The sequence below is a fragment of the Periophthalmus magnuspinnatus genome, chromosome 3 (assembly GCF_009829125.3).
Source record: "Periophthalmus magnuspinnatus isolate fPerMag1 chromosome 3, fPerMag1.2.pri, whole genome shotgun sequence".
In the NCBI taxonomy this organism is placed as follows: Eukaryota; Metazoa; Chordata; class Actinopteri; order Gobiiformes; family Gobiidae; genus Periophthalmus; species Periophthalmus magnuspinnatus.
Window position 1 is genome coordinate 22,817,125 of NC_047128.1, and position 15,282 is coordinate 22,832,406.

Sequence of the window (15,282 nt, forward strand, 5' to 3'; positions counted from 1 at the left end):
AAACTCTACATATTAAAGTATTAAAGTACCCGTCTAAAAATGTACATTAAGAGTATAAAGTATTTCACAAGTATGTCACACAAGTGTTAATTTGCTTAAGTGTAAATGTAGTGATATTGATTAAAAAAAATGATACTTATTTTGGTCAACAGTAACAATACGAATCAATTCATTCATTTTTCCCATGAGTTTTGTGTATTTATTTTTGTTTTGTATTTTTGTCTCAAAGTCGAAGCTTGAACTCAAAAGTCAGGATGTTTCCAAGAACAGGGTAAAATTAACCCCTCAAATCATATGAAAAGTACTTTTTATTTTTCAGCCCTGTTAAAAAAATGTAGTGGAGTAAAAAGTACAGGTACCTGCTCTGAAACGCAGTGCAGTAAAAGTAAAAAGTATTCACTGTAAAAACGGACTTAAGTACAGGATGTTACTACTTTTACTTAATTACCTTCCACCACTGATGAAAAGATCTTTGGCTAAAAACTTAAGAGTCATAGTGACACAGCAAAAGGAAAAAAAAAGTTCATAAAGGAGTATTCATAAAGGTGTAGGAGTATTGCTAAGAATTTTATTGGGGTCATTTTAAGTTATAAAAATGTTCTACTGCAGCTCTCTAATAAATATGTGAAAATTAATGTGTTTAATTAGGGAAAGTATATACTTAACATGGCACATAATATAAAGTAATTGTATTGCATAGTAAGTGAGGTTTTGCAAAAGTTCTAATCCACTTAAATTATAAAACTTGATTGAGGAAAGTACTCCATGGTAAAATAAACTGCCTGGCCAAAAAAAATAAAAAAATAAAAGTTGCCACCTGGATGGGAGCAGTGCTGTGATCTGGGGTTGCTGCAGTTGGGCAGGTCTAGGTTCAGCAACAGTCTGTGCTCCAAGAATGAGGTCAGCTGACACCTGAATATACTGAATGACCAGGTTATTCCATCAATGGATTTTTTCTTCCCTGATGGCACGGGCATATTCCAAGATGACAATGCCAGTATTCATCAGGCTCAAATTGTGAAAGAGTGGTTCAGGGAGCATGAGACATCATTTTCACACATGGATTGTCCACCACAAAGTCCAGACCTTAACCCCATTGAGAATCTTTGGGATGTGCTGGAGAAGGCTTTGTGCAGCGATCAGACTCGACCATCATCAATGCAACATCTTGGTGAAAAATTAATACAACAGTGGATGGAAATAAATCTTGTGACATTGCAGATGCTTATCAAAACAATGCCACAGTGAAAAAGGCGGTCCAACAAAATATTAGAGTGTGTGACCTTTTTGTTTGGCCAGGCAGTGTATATTATTATAAGTTATTTAAAATGACAAATGATTTAACTGAAATATACTCATTAGTTAATTACCTGTAACTTTTGTCATCCTTTGCAAATCATTAAATCTCGCTTAATATTGTTAATTTCTTTGTCTTGGATAATCGGTTTATATGAATGTCGACATGTCATCACTCATAAATGATTACTTTACAGTTTGTTACACATAATTAACTAATTGCATATGGCAGGTTAGACTACTATTTTCACTTAAACATACATTATTTCAATTTATTATTATTATTTATATGTATTTCTTTTATTTTTTTCTAATGTTGGTGAAGTTTATAATTTTATTTCCTGGTTGGACACAGAAAGTGCATATGACGTACGTAGAGGTCCATCGATAACTGTTAACATTATGAATATTGGTTGGTTAACAAAGACCAAAACGTATAAATATATAAATAAATAAAAATACACAATTACGGTGATTAAACAAAAAAATCTATGACACATACATTTATCTTGTTAAATTAATATTGGCAGAAAAAAATGAATTCCTTGTGTGTAAATTGTCTCTATTTTGGATGGAATTTTCAGCATTGATGACATAGGCCTATGTATTCCGCTTTAGAAGTCAGCGCTACTTCCTGTATTTTTGCATTTCTCTTGTCGATTATATAACCACGGGTACTATTCCACCAAACCAAGTAATTATTAAAAACTACTGTACAAATTATACTCTAATAAATGTTCTTGTGTTCCTAACTTTTGGGTCAACCTCACATCTTACCACATGGAGCCATTTGAACACAAGAGGCTGCTTTCCTCCTCCTACTTGAATTTCATTGGAAATGGCGCTTGACCGATCGAGCCGGGAGCGCATCTCGGATTGAAATTACTACCAAACCCTCGGGAGCATTGATCTCTCTTTCTTCAGGTTTGGGTAAACAGTGTCCTATATGCCTACAAATCAAGTAATTAACACTTAAAACAGGCACGATCACAGGAGAGCGATGCTTCTATAACGTGTGACTGCCGGCAGGTTTTTGAGGCAAAATGTTTGGAGCGGTGTGCAGAAAAGGTGATCATTTGAACTGTCTGATCCGTGGAATGAGAAAGACGCCGCCCTGTGAATCGCCAATAAGGTCTGCAGCAGTGGTGTGGCATTCAGACCAGCTTTTCTTGTTTTGCATATTTTTTCTGCTAGTATTTAATAAGAATACGAGACAAAATATTGAAATTCTGATACATTATGAGAATTTGGTGATGCAGTACTGATATAGCGAACTGCTGTATTAAGAATGTCGTAAAGAGAATTGAAAATCAGATACTAGTCGATACTAAAACTAGAATCGAAACTAGATACTTATTGAGCTGGTATCAATCCTAAAAGTCACACTCAGAAGACAGAAATGAACTTTACCTGAATAGCTTTAGAATGACCTTGAGCTGTATCAGAACAAGTAAAAGATAAAAACAGACTAGTAAACGCCCACGGACCACTATGAAACCTGGACGACTGAGGAATGACACAGATATAACACAATATGTTAATATAAAAGAAAGTACTTTGATTTTATGTTGAATTGAATTACATTCTCTTGTCTAAAGAGTGTTTTTAACTATCATCATGGCATCAGAATCAGTAATGTGAACCGAGTCTGTTCCTTAGTATCAAAATTGAGTTAGAAATTTTAGTATTGTGACAACACTACAATTCCATAAATATTCGTTGGACAATTTTTGGGTACATTTTACAAAAGATTGGAGTTGGAGAGATGACAGTTGTTCATTTAGTCACTATTTTGGTCATTAAATTAAAGGTATTTCATAAACAGCAGGTTAATTTGTGGTAACACCATATCAAATTATCTGTATTGTCTGTCATTTATCGTATATTGTATTGTATGGTGAGAGATCCTATGATTTACAATTGTAAAAAAGGTACACAATGCAACTTTTTTTTTTTCAAATAGATGCCATTTCTTTGTGTGAAATCTTCCACAGAAATGCATTACACTTATGTACTTCTATCATAAACTGTATATATATAAATGGACATAGCCAACTTGCTAGCCACTGCGTTCGAAATAGGAAGTGATTATGGGCGCGCTTCCTACTCCATTGAGTCTTTACGTTGAAAAACTGTCTATGTAACTTGCTGCGGTACTTTTATTTCCGTTAATCAAGATATGAACATTAATAACACACAAAACAGGCTCAAGGTCACTCCCGCTAGCGTTAGCAACAGGTTTGATAGCGTTGCTAAGTGCGTGAACCACTGGTTTAGCACGGCGCAGGAAGGGCTCGACTCCAGATTGGCTCTTTGGTTGTTATGATACTCGTGGTTGGAATTCCAAATATGGCTGCTTCAAATTCGCCCCATAACTTCTAGCCTCGATGCGCTTTGTTTCTCTAGAGCCGAACACTAAGGGTGATGTCACACCCCCTTAGTTCACTTCTTTATACAGTCTATGTAGTGTAAACTCAACATAGAAATCAAGGTCAAGTTAATAAATGTCACATCTGCGAAGAGGCGAGCCCGTCACTGTAACAATACATCGCTGGAGACTAGCAGATGAAGGACCCCCAACCAGGAAAAGGTTACATAATGCACCTATATTATCAAGTCTACATATATCGTAGCTGGCGTCTTTTGTTCTTATAGTCAATGTTACTTTGTCCTTTCACCATTTCCTTGCATTGTCCCCATTTAAACAAGGCAAACATGTCCCGGTACTGACAAGTGGTAGTGCGCGTAGTGAGGCCCCAGGCTTTCTCTCGGCAGTCGATCCTTGAGGAATAGAAACATGGCGCTAAAGGTAAAGGGGTATGAATATTCAACACGCAGTCACTCAGGGAACGTTTCAAACAAGAGACAAGCTCGCGATTAACTTACAAACTGTCCTTTGAACGGGCCGCGCTTCAGTGCAGTTGTCAAAGGGACTTAGCTAAATGATAGGCTCGAATGGGGATATTGTATTCTCTAAAGCACAAAGTCTGTATGTGGAGAAAAGTGACTGGCAAGAAAAACTAAAATCAAACAAAAGTAATTTCTAAAGAGGGGGTGTTATGCAAAATTGACTTTTTGGGGCTTTTTACTCTGTTATAACGTTGCTTCCTCATCAAGTACATGCCTGAAGAGATTTTAGAAGTCATTCATACATGTTGTTTGGGTAATTTAGCGATCTCTCTTGGGCCTTCTTATGGTTAGCAGTATGATTCTGTCCAAAGCTCAGCCCACAAGCCTACAACATCCACACTCCTGCACTGTAATTTTTTATAAATGTACAAAACAATACACTACGACGTCATAAACCTGATGCGATGTGCAGTAGTTTTAATAGTGGAATGCATACTGATTGTGTTGTGACTGCACGGGAAGGAAGGGGGGGAGGGTCTCCAAAACAAAAACGAAACGTATTAAACATGTTAATACTATGTTTTTTTGCTGAATATAGCATTTTCAAAACAAAAAGTAACATGGTCATCTTAATATGTTATATGTTAGCAGTTAATACCCCATAGAAGTGTAAAAAAAATGCTTACGGGACTGAAAGTACAACATTTTAAAAATAGGATTTTTGAGTTACCCCAAATTTAAAACATGCACAGTAATTTGCTTTCTATGATTTGATGGCGAATTTTACCTTTTTAGGACGAAATATCCAAAGTTATGATCCACAAATATTAGTCTTATGGCTTATAGTGGGTTTAACAGACAACATTCACATCTTCAAGGCTGAATAACGGCACAGTTTTCTGAAGCTATTGTGAAAAATGTATTTCCTTTTTACTGATTTAAGCTGACAAAGAAGACATTGAACTTTTACCACATTTTGTTTGTTTGTTTGTTGTGTTCATAGGTCCAGAAATTTCAGAGATATAAACCATGAACCAAGTCAACAAATTGGCAATCTGACAGTTTAACAGCAAATTCCACCATAGAGTTCAAACCTGTCCTCCAGTTCTGTCACGAACTAGTGGGATTCTAGTATGTTGTGACGACACGTGAAAGCAACCTAACGGGATATCTTGGCACTCCTGACCAAACTGCTGATGCAAGATATTGGAGATGGATCCCGAGGTGCTACACTGCGGTTCCCTATTACTTGCGGTTGACTTGCGGCATCAACTGAAGCATAGGTCAAAAGCCAAACAAAGCTAACCTACAAACCACTTAAGAAATTACAAACCAGACTCTCTAACCATCATAATCTCAGATAATGGTAGTGACGCAATGGTTACTGAGACATTTATAACCTTAAGGTGCACTTTGTAACTTTTCAGGTGGAGCGTCCGGCAATTGCTTGTTTCCATGGCGATGTCTTTGCTTTGCTGGGGATTTTCAACAGCACGACATTAAACGTATTAATTTCCAAAGAAACAAGGTCAGATATGTGGAGAGGTGAGTATACCGACAGTGAGAATGCATGTTTTTAAAGTATTTTTGAACAATAAAATCCCCGTAATTTAATGAATGTAAGCTCAATATGTCATACTGTGGAACATTTCAGGTTCCACAGTATGACGATTAGGTGTCGGACCCTCTACCTGATTAATTCCATAGTGCACCTTGTGAAGTAAGACACAACACTACATTTGCAGGTCTATCTATAATCAGTCAATACCAACCTGCAAAAAAAAAAAAAAAAAAACAACAAGATAAAAAATGTAAGCCTTTAATTCTATTGCAGCTACCCCTTTGCTCGGATAATGGATGTTACCTCCTGTTATCTGAAGTGTCCCTTTTGTTCTGTGTCACATGCAGAGTATGAGTGCTGTACTACATACATATTATTAATGTCTCCATCTCCCTGCTATAGTCCTACTTAATGGGTGGTGGGTGGATGGGCCATGGACAGTTACAAGTTTATTCTAGGCTATTGTACGCCTATACATAAATGTGTCAATGCCACTCGCTGAGAGACAAATTAATAATTTAAAATGATATAAACCCTTCTGTGAACAGGTATTAGATGCATTTGTCAGTTGGTTTGGTTTGAGTAAACATCAAAATATCAAAAAGACTAGTGAAGATGTAGTGACGGTTAGCCAGCTACACTTCAAATTGAAAATAAAAAATACTGAAATAAAGTAAAATAAAAAACTCACAACATGGAAGAATCTTGTTTATCTGTTTCCCAAGAAAAGCCAAGAGTTTGGGTTATGCAGAGAGGCGTTAGCGTTAGCCGCCTAAACTACACACTAGCTTCAGATAAACACAAAAATATAAAAACTGGCGCTATTCAAAAATAATGAATACACAGACTTAAAATCACATCAAATTTCATGCTTTTTCTTCAAAACTTTTTATTAACATCTTAGTGTCCTTAAAATCTCACTGCCTGAGTTATAATTGAACTGTTTTGTTACTCAGAGCTATTATTGAAAATGAATTTTCTGATAAGAGATACAAAAGACAGAAAAAGAAAAGAAAAAAAAAAATCTCTGCTAACCGTTAGCCAGCATAGAAACATTTCAAAGCTTAATTTAATTGCTATGGGACAAAAATTCAAAATACCTGGTTCCCTTTTGAAACTGTCCTCGGCGGGCTCCATGTGATGTGCCCGTGGTATCTTTGGGAGTGCAGTCTTTCATTGTGTTAGCGCGGGGCTCGAGGCTAGTTGAAAGCATTCATTGAACCGGATTGGATTTGCCACAGAGGCCCTATCTCACTGTACTCCATCCATTTAATCCCTGTCCAAGTTTAAAGCGCTCGGAATAAAGTGCCAGCGTTTTTGGCATCTCGGAGAAAAATTGATCACCGCACTGCACCGTGAGCTGACATCTCCATTAGCGTGACGGTCCCAACAATGCCGTACACGCGAATGCATTAGCGACTTTATTTTGCCAGATCGGCTTCAAGTGTTTGTTTGTAAATGAGGAGGCTGGAGTGGAGAGCGGAGGTTTGGAGTAGGGTTGTGATAGATAAAAGATAGGAACATGATAAATAATTATAAAAAAAAAAGAAGAGGTGGGCTTTGTTGTTAATACACCTGGTTTAAAATGCGAATGTTACTTCATCTTGAGAAGCAGCTACTATTATAATAATGGAAATACAAAACCCATAGACTTTTTAAACTATCTTTTTCAAATTTGTTCCAGTGTTGTCGCAGTCAACAGTCAGATTTTTATTCATTTTATTGTTATACCAGACATTTTACATACTGTGACTGGACTATGATGATGTGTCTTGCCCAAGGACGACACAACAACTAACTGCAAGCAAGTCTTTATACTTTGGTCTGCTATGTGGTTACAATCTAAGACATCCATTATATTTCAGACATTTTAAATCGCAGTATTGATCTAAAACAACTTGATAAAAGAAACAAGTCCACTGGCTTCCGGGTTAGAAAGTTGTGGGGCCCAGTGGGAGCCGACATCGCTGTAATCATCATCACAACAAAGTCCCGCTCGCAGATCATTGTTTTTCCATTTGTGACTAAATCTGCTGAACCCTGAATGTATCACTGATTAAGAAAATAAAGCCGGAGAACAAAGTAAGTACAGAGCAGTGGGCGTATGTCAGTGAAGGTGAAAACTGGTTTGAATAAAGGAGTATAAAGACTACTCGAACATGCATGAATCACTCTACATACAACTTAGAGAGAGTAAATGAGAAGGGAAAACATTCATAACATTCATCTCGCTTTTTAAAGTCGATTTTGCATCGTATTCAGAGTTCTAACTTCCGTACAATAGGACAGAATCCACAGCTGTCCCACTTTGATTCTCAGACCAGAGTGAAAAATTAGGACCGTTGCCATAGCGATCAACAATTGAAAACAAAATATTACTCAAAAGTTTGGACACACTTTTCATTTAATAGTTTTTCTTCATTTGTATAACTATTTGCATTGTCATTCCCACTGAAGGCATCAAAATTATGGATGAACACCGGTACATCATGAAGCTTTTTGAGAGAAGGCCAAGGGTTTGCAGAGCTGCCAACAAAGCGAAGGGTGGTACTTAGAGGAATCTGAATCAAAAATGTGTAAACATATTTAAAGTCGCCACATTGCAACATTATGATCTTGTTTTTCTGTCTCTGCCATGTTTTTTCTTTGGCATCATGTGACTGGTTGTCGGTCTGTTTAAAAGCACCTGGCATCTTTTTACTCAGGTGTGTCCCAAGAAAGGTCAACATGGCTGAAAACGTGCTAGCAGTCGGATTGCCTTGGATATTTTTTTCTTTTTGTTGTTTGATGTGATGTTTCTACCGTGATCTGTCACTAAATAAACTGGACTACAACACAAAGAACACAGTCAAACGCAAGTCAACACAAACAGGTAATTCTTAATGTGACAAATCCAGGCAATGATCAACTGAGAAACAAATGTCTTATTTAATAGCAACTAAAATCTCCTCCACTTTGGGGGATCAATATGGGAAACACGCTGGGAAAATGAACTCAGAAACAAGTCCATTAAACAGTGATTAATGCAGCTTCAGAACGCAGAATTGAAATCAGTAGTTCAAGTACAGAGCTTGAGAGTCTCGCTTGACTGGTCAACAATCTAGAAAGGACTGAAAGGACATAAGTTATATAGGCTACACTGAGCTGATTAGCAAATGAATGGCAGCTGCATATACTGGGAAACGGATTTGGAGTTGGAATGAACATGAAAACAGGCAGAACACGATGTGACACGATTCCTGACCTGACACTCAATTGACCCACTGAAGCAATCATCTTTCTAACTGATACATATTTAGAGTTATTTAACTTTTGTCTTTACTACATAATCCCAAACATCTTGCATCATATATTTCATGTATTCAATATGTACCTATGATGTATAAAGTAGCAAATATAAAGAAAAAGCATTGAATGGGAAGGTGTGTCCTAACTTTTTACTGGTAGTTTATATCGTTTCAATGGAAAAAAAAACCCTTGAAAATGTTACATAAAACATCGAACGAAAACGAAAACGAAACCCATGAATAAACCTCGAACACGTGTTAATAACAGCACAGCCTTAAGCGACAAGCCCATATAACATGCTAATTGCCACAGTAGCCTTTTTTTTTTACATTATTAGCACATGGCTGCATTGCTGTATGCCGCACTCCTCCTATGGGAGAGTGTGGAGGAGGCTACGCACTGTCACGATGATCTAGAGCCCTGCTGCCTGACTGGAACACATTTTTCATTTTCTAGTTATCACTTTTATGGATCTCAGTGTGTGACAAAGAAGATACAGCTCGGGCGTGCGACTTACCAACCACACACTTTGCCAATATTACAAGTGGACAATATAGGCGGCGGCAAAAGTCTTGAGATGGATTGGTTTTGTAAAGTATTTTCTTTTCGGTGTTGTTGTAACCGAACATATATGCACTGAATCATGTAGCCTTTGTATTGTAATCACATAAGTGTTTCTACATGTCCCATTTTTAAAGTTGCTATTAATTAATTAACACAAGTATGAGTTTTGGTCTGTCTGCATAAGCCCCACTTCACAACTGTTTGTCTAAAAAAAGGGTTTTATCGCAATCAAAAAACAACAAGATGAGTCCTTAGGGTGGGTGAGTGGGCTTGCATCTCCACAAACCTGACACTTATTTGGCTACGAGCAGGGCCCTCTTATGTTTGTCTCCATGGAAGTTATGCAGTGTTGCTTTAACTTGTGTACTTGTGGCAAATATAGTTGAAAAAGGGAACAAATCTCAGCCAGATATATGCTGTTCCAGTGATTCTTTTCACAGTTAGTAATACGTAAAACATCTGAAGTACAATTGGACCTAAATCAGGTCTAAACAAGGACTGAACTAAGTGTAAAATATCATTAAACCGTGGCTAATGTGAGTACTTTTGGAGGACGGATAAGAACAGTACCATCGGAAGCTCTACCACAACAAAAAACCTGCTGTGATCTACTATAAACACGATAAATTGAAGAGTATTGCAGTATTGTTCTGTACATACCCAGCAGAGCCATGAAGCAGATGCATATGGCGAAGAGCGAGCTGAAGCTGAGGCCCACGTCCTCCCTGTAGATGGCCAGGGTGGTCTCGCAGTGGCGTCCCCTATAGCCCTCAGGACAGTGACAGGTGAACTTGGAGGGAGACTGAGCCACGCAGGTCCCTCGGTGGCAGGGCCGGGTAGCACACAGGGTGTACACGCATGACTTCCTGGTGCCGTTGACGCGGATCATGTGACCGGGGGGACACCTGTCAAGAGGAGCAGACGGGTGAAAGATGTGGAAAGGAAAGGGAGGATTCAAAAGTGCATTAAATGTTATACAGCATTGTCCAGTCCTGAAGTAGTTTACTGCCAAAATGATTATCCAGATTTACTTTTTTTTCTTCATTTTTTTTAAAGTAATTTTAACAAAACAGTACATAACAGGAGTGCAGAAGTAAAATTTTAAAGTTAGAAGTAAAAAAAAACAAACAAATTAACAAACAAACAAACAAAAAATAAGATTAATTTAGTTTCAGTGTGTCTGATCGGGCTGTTTAAAGAGGCACAATGTCATTTTTCTAGTGGAGATCTGCCACCTGCTTGTCACCATGGATTGCTTTGCATGGAATGTTCCGCAATATGGCATTAAACATATCTATCTTGCATTTACAGGTGTTTTTATTTCTCAAAAGCATCCTATTACCACATGGCATCACAAGGCGGAACAGGGTGATTTCCATTTCAGCCTAAATATGCATGAAGTGTGTGTGTGTGTGTTAAACATGTGTGAATGAAACAAAACACAACTCCAGGTCTGTTTGTGATGAGGAAACAACATTACAGCATAGATCAGAAAACAGCGCAATATGGGCTCTTTAGCTTGTTATCTTTTTTTTTTTAAAGATTATGATGAATATTTCTGTTATTTGACAATAAAACTGCCACTGTAAAAATATATCAAATGTAAACGCGTCTTCCTCCATGCATCTCCCCACTGACACGGAACTGCTGAGTATGGCAGAATGTCGGTAACTGGGCTGATTTTATGCAGACAGGAGCACATTTCCTGCCTCACTTCAGAACGCTCCACAATAATTAAAAGCTCATTTGGGTGTAACAGCTCAAACAAACATTTTATGACCCCATTAATTCAGCGCTCCAGTCTGTGTGCACCGCGCCGCTCTGGGCTCTACACCACGATGACAGTAGAGATGGGTCTCCGGTGATTTGTTTGTGGCAAATAAATGGTGACTGACTTTATCATAAAACAGCAGTGTAAAAAAGATTATGCCATTAATCTAACTTGTTTGTGTGCGTAAAGATCACTGGCATTACAAGTAACCTGGTGCTGTTTGGAGATAAGGAGAAAATAATGTCTTGAAGTTATGTGAGATCGTTTAGCTTGTTGCGTCAATGTCTTAACATTTGCCGGCACACGCTTTTACAATACCTCACGATACCGACTCCAGATCTCACCAGGTTTTTTTTTTTTTTGAGTACCTCTTTGAGTAAATACAGTAGCGCAGTTGGTAGAGCGTTTGTCCACTGATCTGAAGTTGGTTTGAATCCCTCTGTTGACATAAACATCACTGGTAGAGCAGATACACTGGCACACAGACACACTTTGGATCAATATGCTGTTGTTGTGTCCTTGGGCAAGGCACTTAATTCACTTCACCCCCAGTATCTGTGTACACTGGTGCGCATGTATTACGATGTATTACGGCATTGGTTTCCTCGTCAAAAACGTACCTGGAGTTGTGTTTTGTTTCATTCACACATGTTTAACACGCAAAACCTGCATATTTAAGCTTTGTTCATCTCTCAAACTGAAAACACTCTGTTCCACCTTGTGATGTCATGTGATAATACAGGAAGTGCTCCATACATCTTCACCAGGATCATTTGGATGATTTCAGACCTGGAATGGCAGATCTCTACTGAACTAAAGGTAAAAGTAGACAGACTAATAAACAATTACTTAAACATGTGAGAATGAAAGAAAACCAGAACTCCAGGTATATTTTTGAGGAGGTAACAACATTATAACAAAGCTCAGAAGAATCCATTTTGTGTAATATAGGACAGCTTCTCTAGAATCATTTGGATAATTTCAACTCTGAAATTCCCCATCTCTATTAAACAAAAGATAAACATAGCTGGTAACTTGAAAACTACCGCTTCCTGACATCATAAGGTGGAACAGAGCACTTTAAGTTTAAGGGATGTAGTCCAATAATAAAGGAGTATTCAGGTAACAACAGGTAACAACATTATAACATGACTTAAAGCTCACAAGAGTCAATTTTGTGTAATACAGGACCTTTAATGCCACTAAGAAAACCTAGCAAAGGCTATATTGCAGTGCCTGGGAACAGATCCTGAGCTAGCATACTCCAAGAGACTAGCTGGTGGATTCGCCCAAGTTCTCAGTCACACTAGGACCCTCTGGTATGACAGCTTGTGCTTAATTGTTACAAATGATCGTGCATCTTTATTGCAGAAGTTTAACTTGATTTCAAACTCTGCAAATGAGTACGGTATGAAACAATTTAATATGGATGTAATATTGACCCCTGTGTCGGTACATGAGCTTCATTTAGAACTAACTACATTTCATAACTGAGCAAACTTTAATTAACTTATGTTACAAATACAAAATGACAATAATATGACTCATTGCAAGTTTGACTTCTCTAATTGGACAATTCTCTTTGCCTAGTCCAGAAATGTTATCTCCCTGAATTTTCTATATGGAGGGATAAACAGGCTGGTCATCACTCCCTCCATCACATCTCGAGTCAGATTCAGACACTACTGTGCAATCATGTGAAAGGAAAGAGCTCATTGGTCGCCCATCGTTGTGAACAAAACACATTTCTGTCCCTGATTGGCTGATCCACCTGCCATTCACGCCTATCTGAACTCAGGGAGATAGCACTTTTCCACCGACAAGACTCTCAAATAGCTTTACATCAAGAAACCACTCACCCATTCACACACACTCATGCACCAGTGTACACAGACACTGGGGGCGAGGTGTTTTGCCCAAGGATACAACAACAGCGTTCATCTGTGGGAGCTGGAATCGCACCGCCAACCTGTGAGTCAGTGGATCTAACCGCTTTACCAGTGATGTTTATGTCGAGAGCTGGATTTGAACCGTCAAACCTTCGGATCAGTGGAGAAACGCTCAGACTCACATCTTTACAAAGTATTGGAGAAGTGTGTTTTCAGAATCCCAAGAACAATTCTCGAGTAGTTAGAATAGATATTGATGTCTCGATTCTAATAATAGTAGCAAAAATCCCTCTACATCTGTGCTATGTCTCCCATAGGTTTTCATTTAAATGGAGATGCTCTGGACTGTAAAGGCCATAAAATATGTTCTGTGTCATATTTATATTCATAGAACGCTTAAGTATGCCCTCGTGTATGCTTGTGTTATGAGGCCGTGAAGGTTCCACACTGTGTTTAAGTTATTCAAGCGACTCAAAGGCGGCTCTTAAAAGGCAGTAAGCACAAATCCTCTGTACAACTCCTCATTAGCGCATGCATTTTCATCACCATCTCCAAAGTGCACAGGTGCGGGTGCTTAAACTGCTACAAAAGTGCCAGAGGTGAACCGTAAAAATAAAAATAAAAAAAATTGAAAGAAAGTTTGTTCTTTTGCTTCTCTTGCATAACACAACTCAAGCTTTAAAGAGCCTGTACCCAATTTTTTCCCCCGTGTATTTGAGCAAAATTTGTCTTGCCCCAGTACAGATAAGCAGTTCTTGAGGTCAAAATAAGTTCGCTGTGTGCTGTCTGTACCAAGGGTGGAAAGAACATTTTTGGGGTAATTATACAGTACTTTTATGTAATTTTTTAAACCTGCACTTGTACTTGTCATTGAGTAAAATACTAACATGTAATTATAATTAGTTAAAATGATATACGTTACTAAATACTTTACAAATCTCAGTTGTCCTAATACACAACTATATACGGATTGTGGTTTAAGATCACTTTTGTTTCGCTAACTTTGCTTTACATGGTTCATTTGATTGTTTTGAATAAACGAGTGACCTAAAATGCTAAAAGTTGTGCTATAAAAGTAACTAGTAATATTTTTCACTTGTTACTTTTACTTAAATACAGTTTTGACAGCAGTACTCGTGCGTTTTTAGCTGTCTAACTATACTTTTACTTGAGTACAAGCATTCTTCTCTTTCTGGTCTGCATCTAATTATGTAGCGTATTACTGTCCGATAATCAGGAAATGTGTGTTAGCATGCTAGTTACAAGGTTCAGCATTACGGTACAACTCCGCTCTCGTCTTTGAAAGTTGTGAAAAACAAATTTAAGCTCATCGTAGAGAATAATTATGCTCAGAATGAATAGTTAGTGAGGAATAACTTCGGATCAATCAGTTAAAAACAAACTACATTTATACGTTGTGTTTTTTTTAAGACTGTAAAAATCTGGCACAACGCCTTTAATAGCGCACCTTAACAATCTCCCAAATCCCACAAGACAGTGATGCTCAGCGCTCACCCCGCAAACCACTTTGTGAAAACAAGAACTGACTGTAGAACACAAAGTACTATGACTTTCCAAAGGCGCCCAAAGTCACTGCCGTATTCTGTATTAATTGCTTGTTCTAATGGCGGCTCTAAATGTCAGCTTGCTTGGAAAAATATGCCGGCAAAGCGATATGAAACACAATGCTTAAAGTTAAAAGGTAATTAAGTGTCAGTGGGATTATTGTGTCATAACAAAAGTTCAACTCGGAGTGATAATTAAGGCGGGTGACGTGCACGTGGGCATTGGAACACAGACATGTCATTCTATTACAAAACAATACCCTCAAACCACACCTCCTCTACCTGGTGTCACCCTCTGTCTCAATCAGTGCACTTTTGATGAATTAGCTGTCAGCGTTAGCTTTGTTACTGTCACTACACCTTCTTGAGAGAAAGAACATAACGTATATATTACATAGACTGTATACAGACATAACTAACCTGGTAGCGGCCGCAATTGGACTACATTTCATAATTGCTGCTGTCAGACTTTGGTCTTAAAATGTTTGTATTAACCCA

At 38.0% G+C, this 15,282-nt stretch overlaps 1 protein-coding gene across 1 annotated transcript in view; it reads right to left on the reverse strand.

Annotated features, from left to right (window-relative positions):
- Nucleotides 1-15,282, reverse strand: part of si:ch211-186j3.6 (neural-cadherin) — a 410,843-nt gene that overhangs the window by 26,990 nt on the left and 368,571 nt on the right. Inside the window, exon 35 of the mRNA XM_033991613.1 lies at nt 10,220-10,464. Coding sequence (XP_033847504.1) covers nt 10,220-10,464 — 245 coding nt within the window. The remainder of the gene's footprint in view (nt 1-10,219; nt 10,465-15,282) is intronic.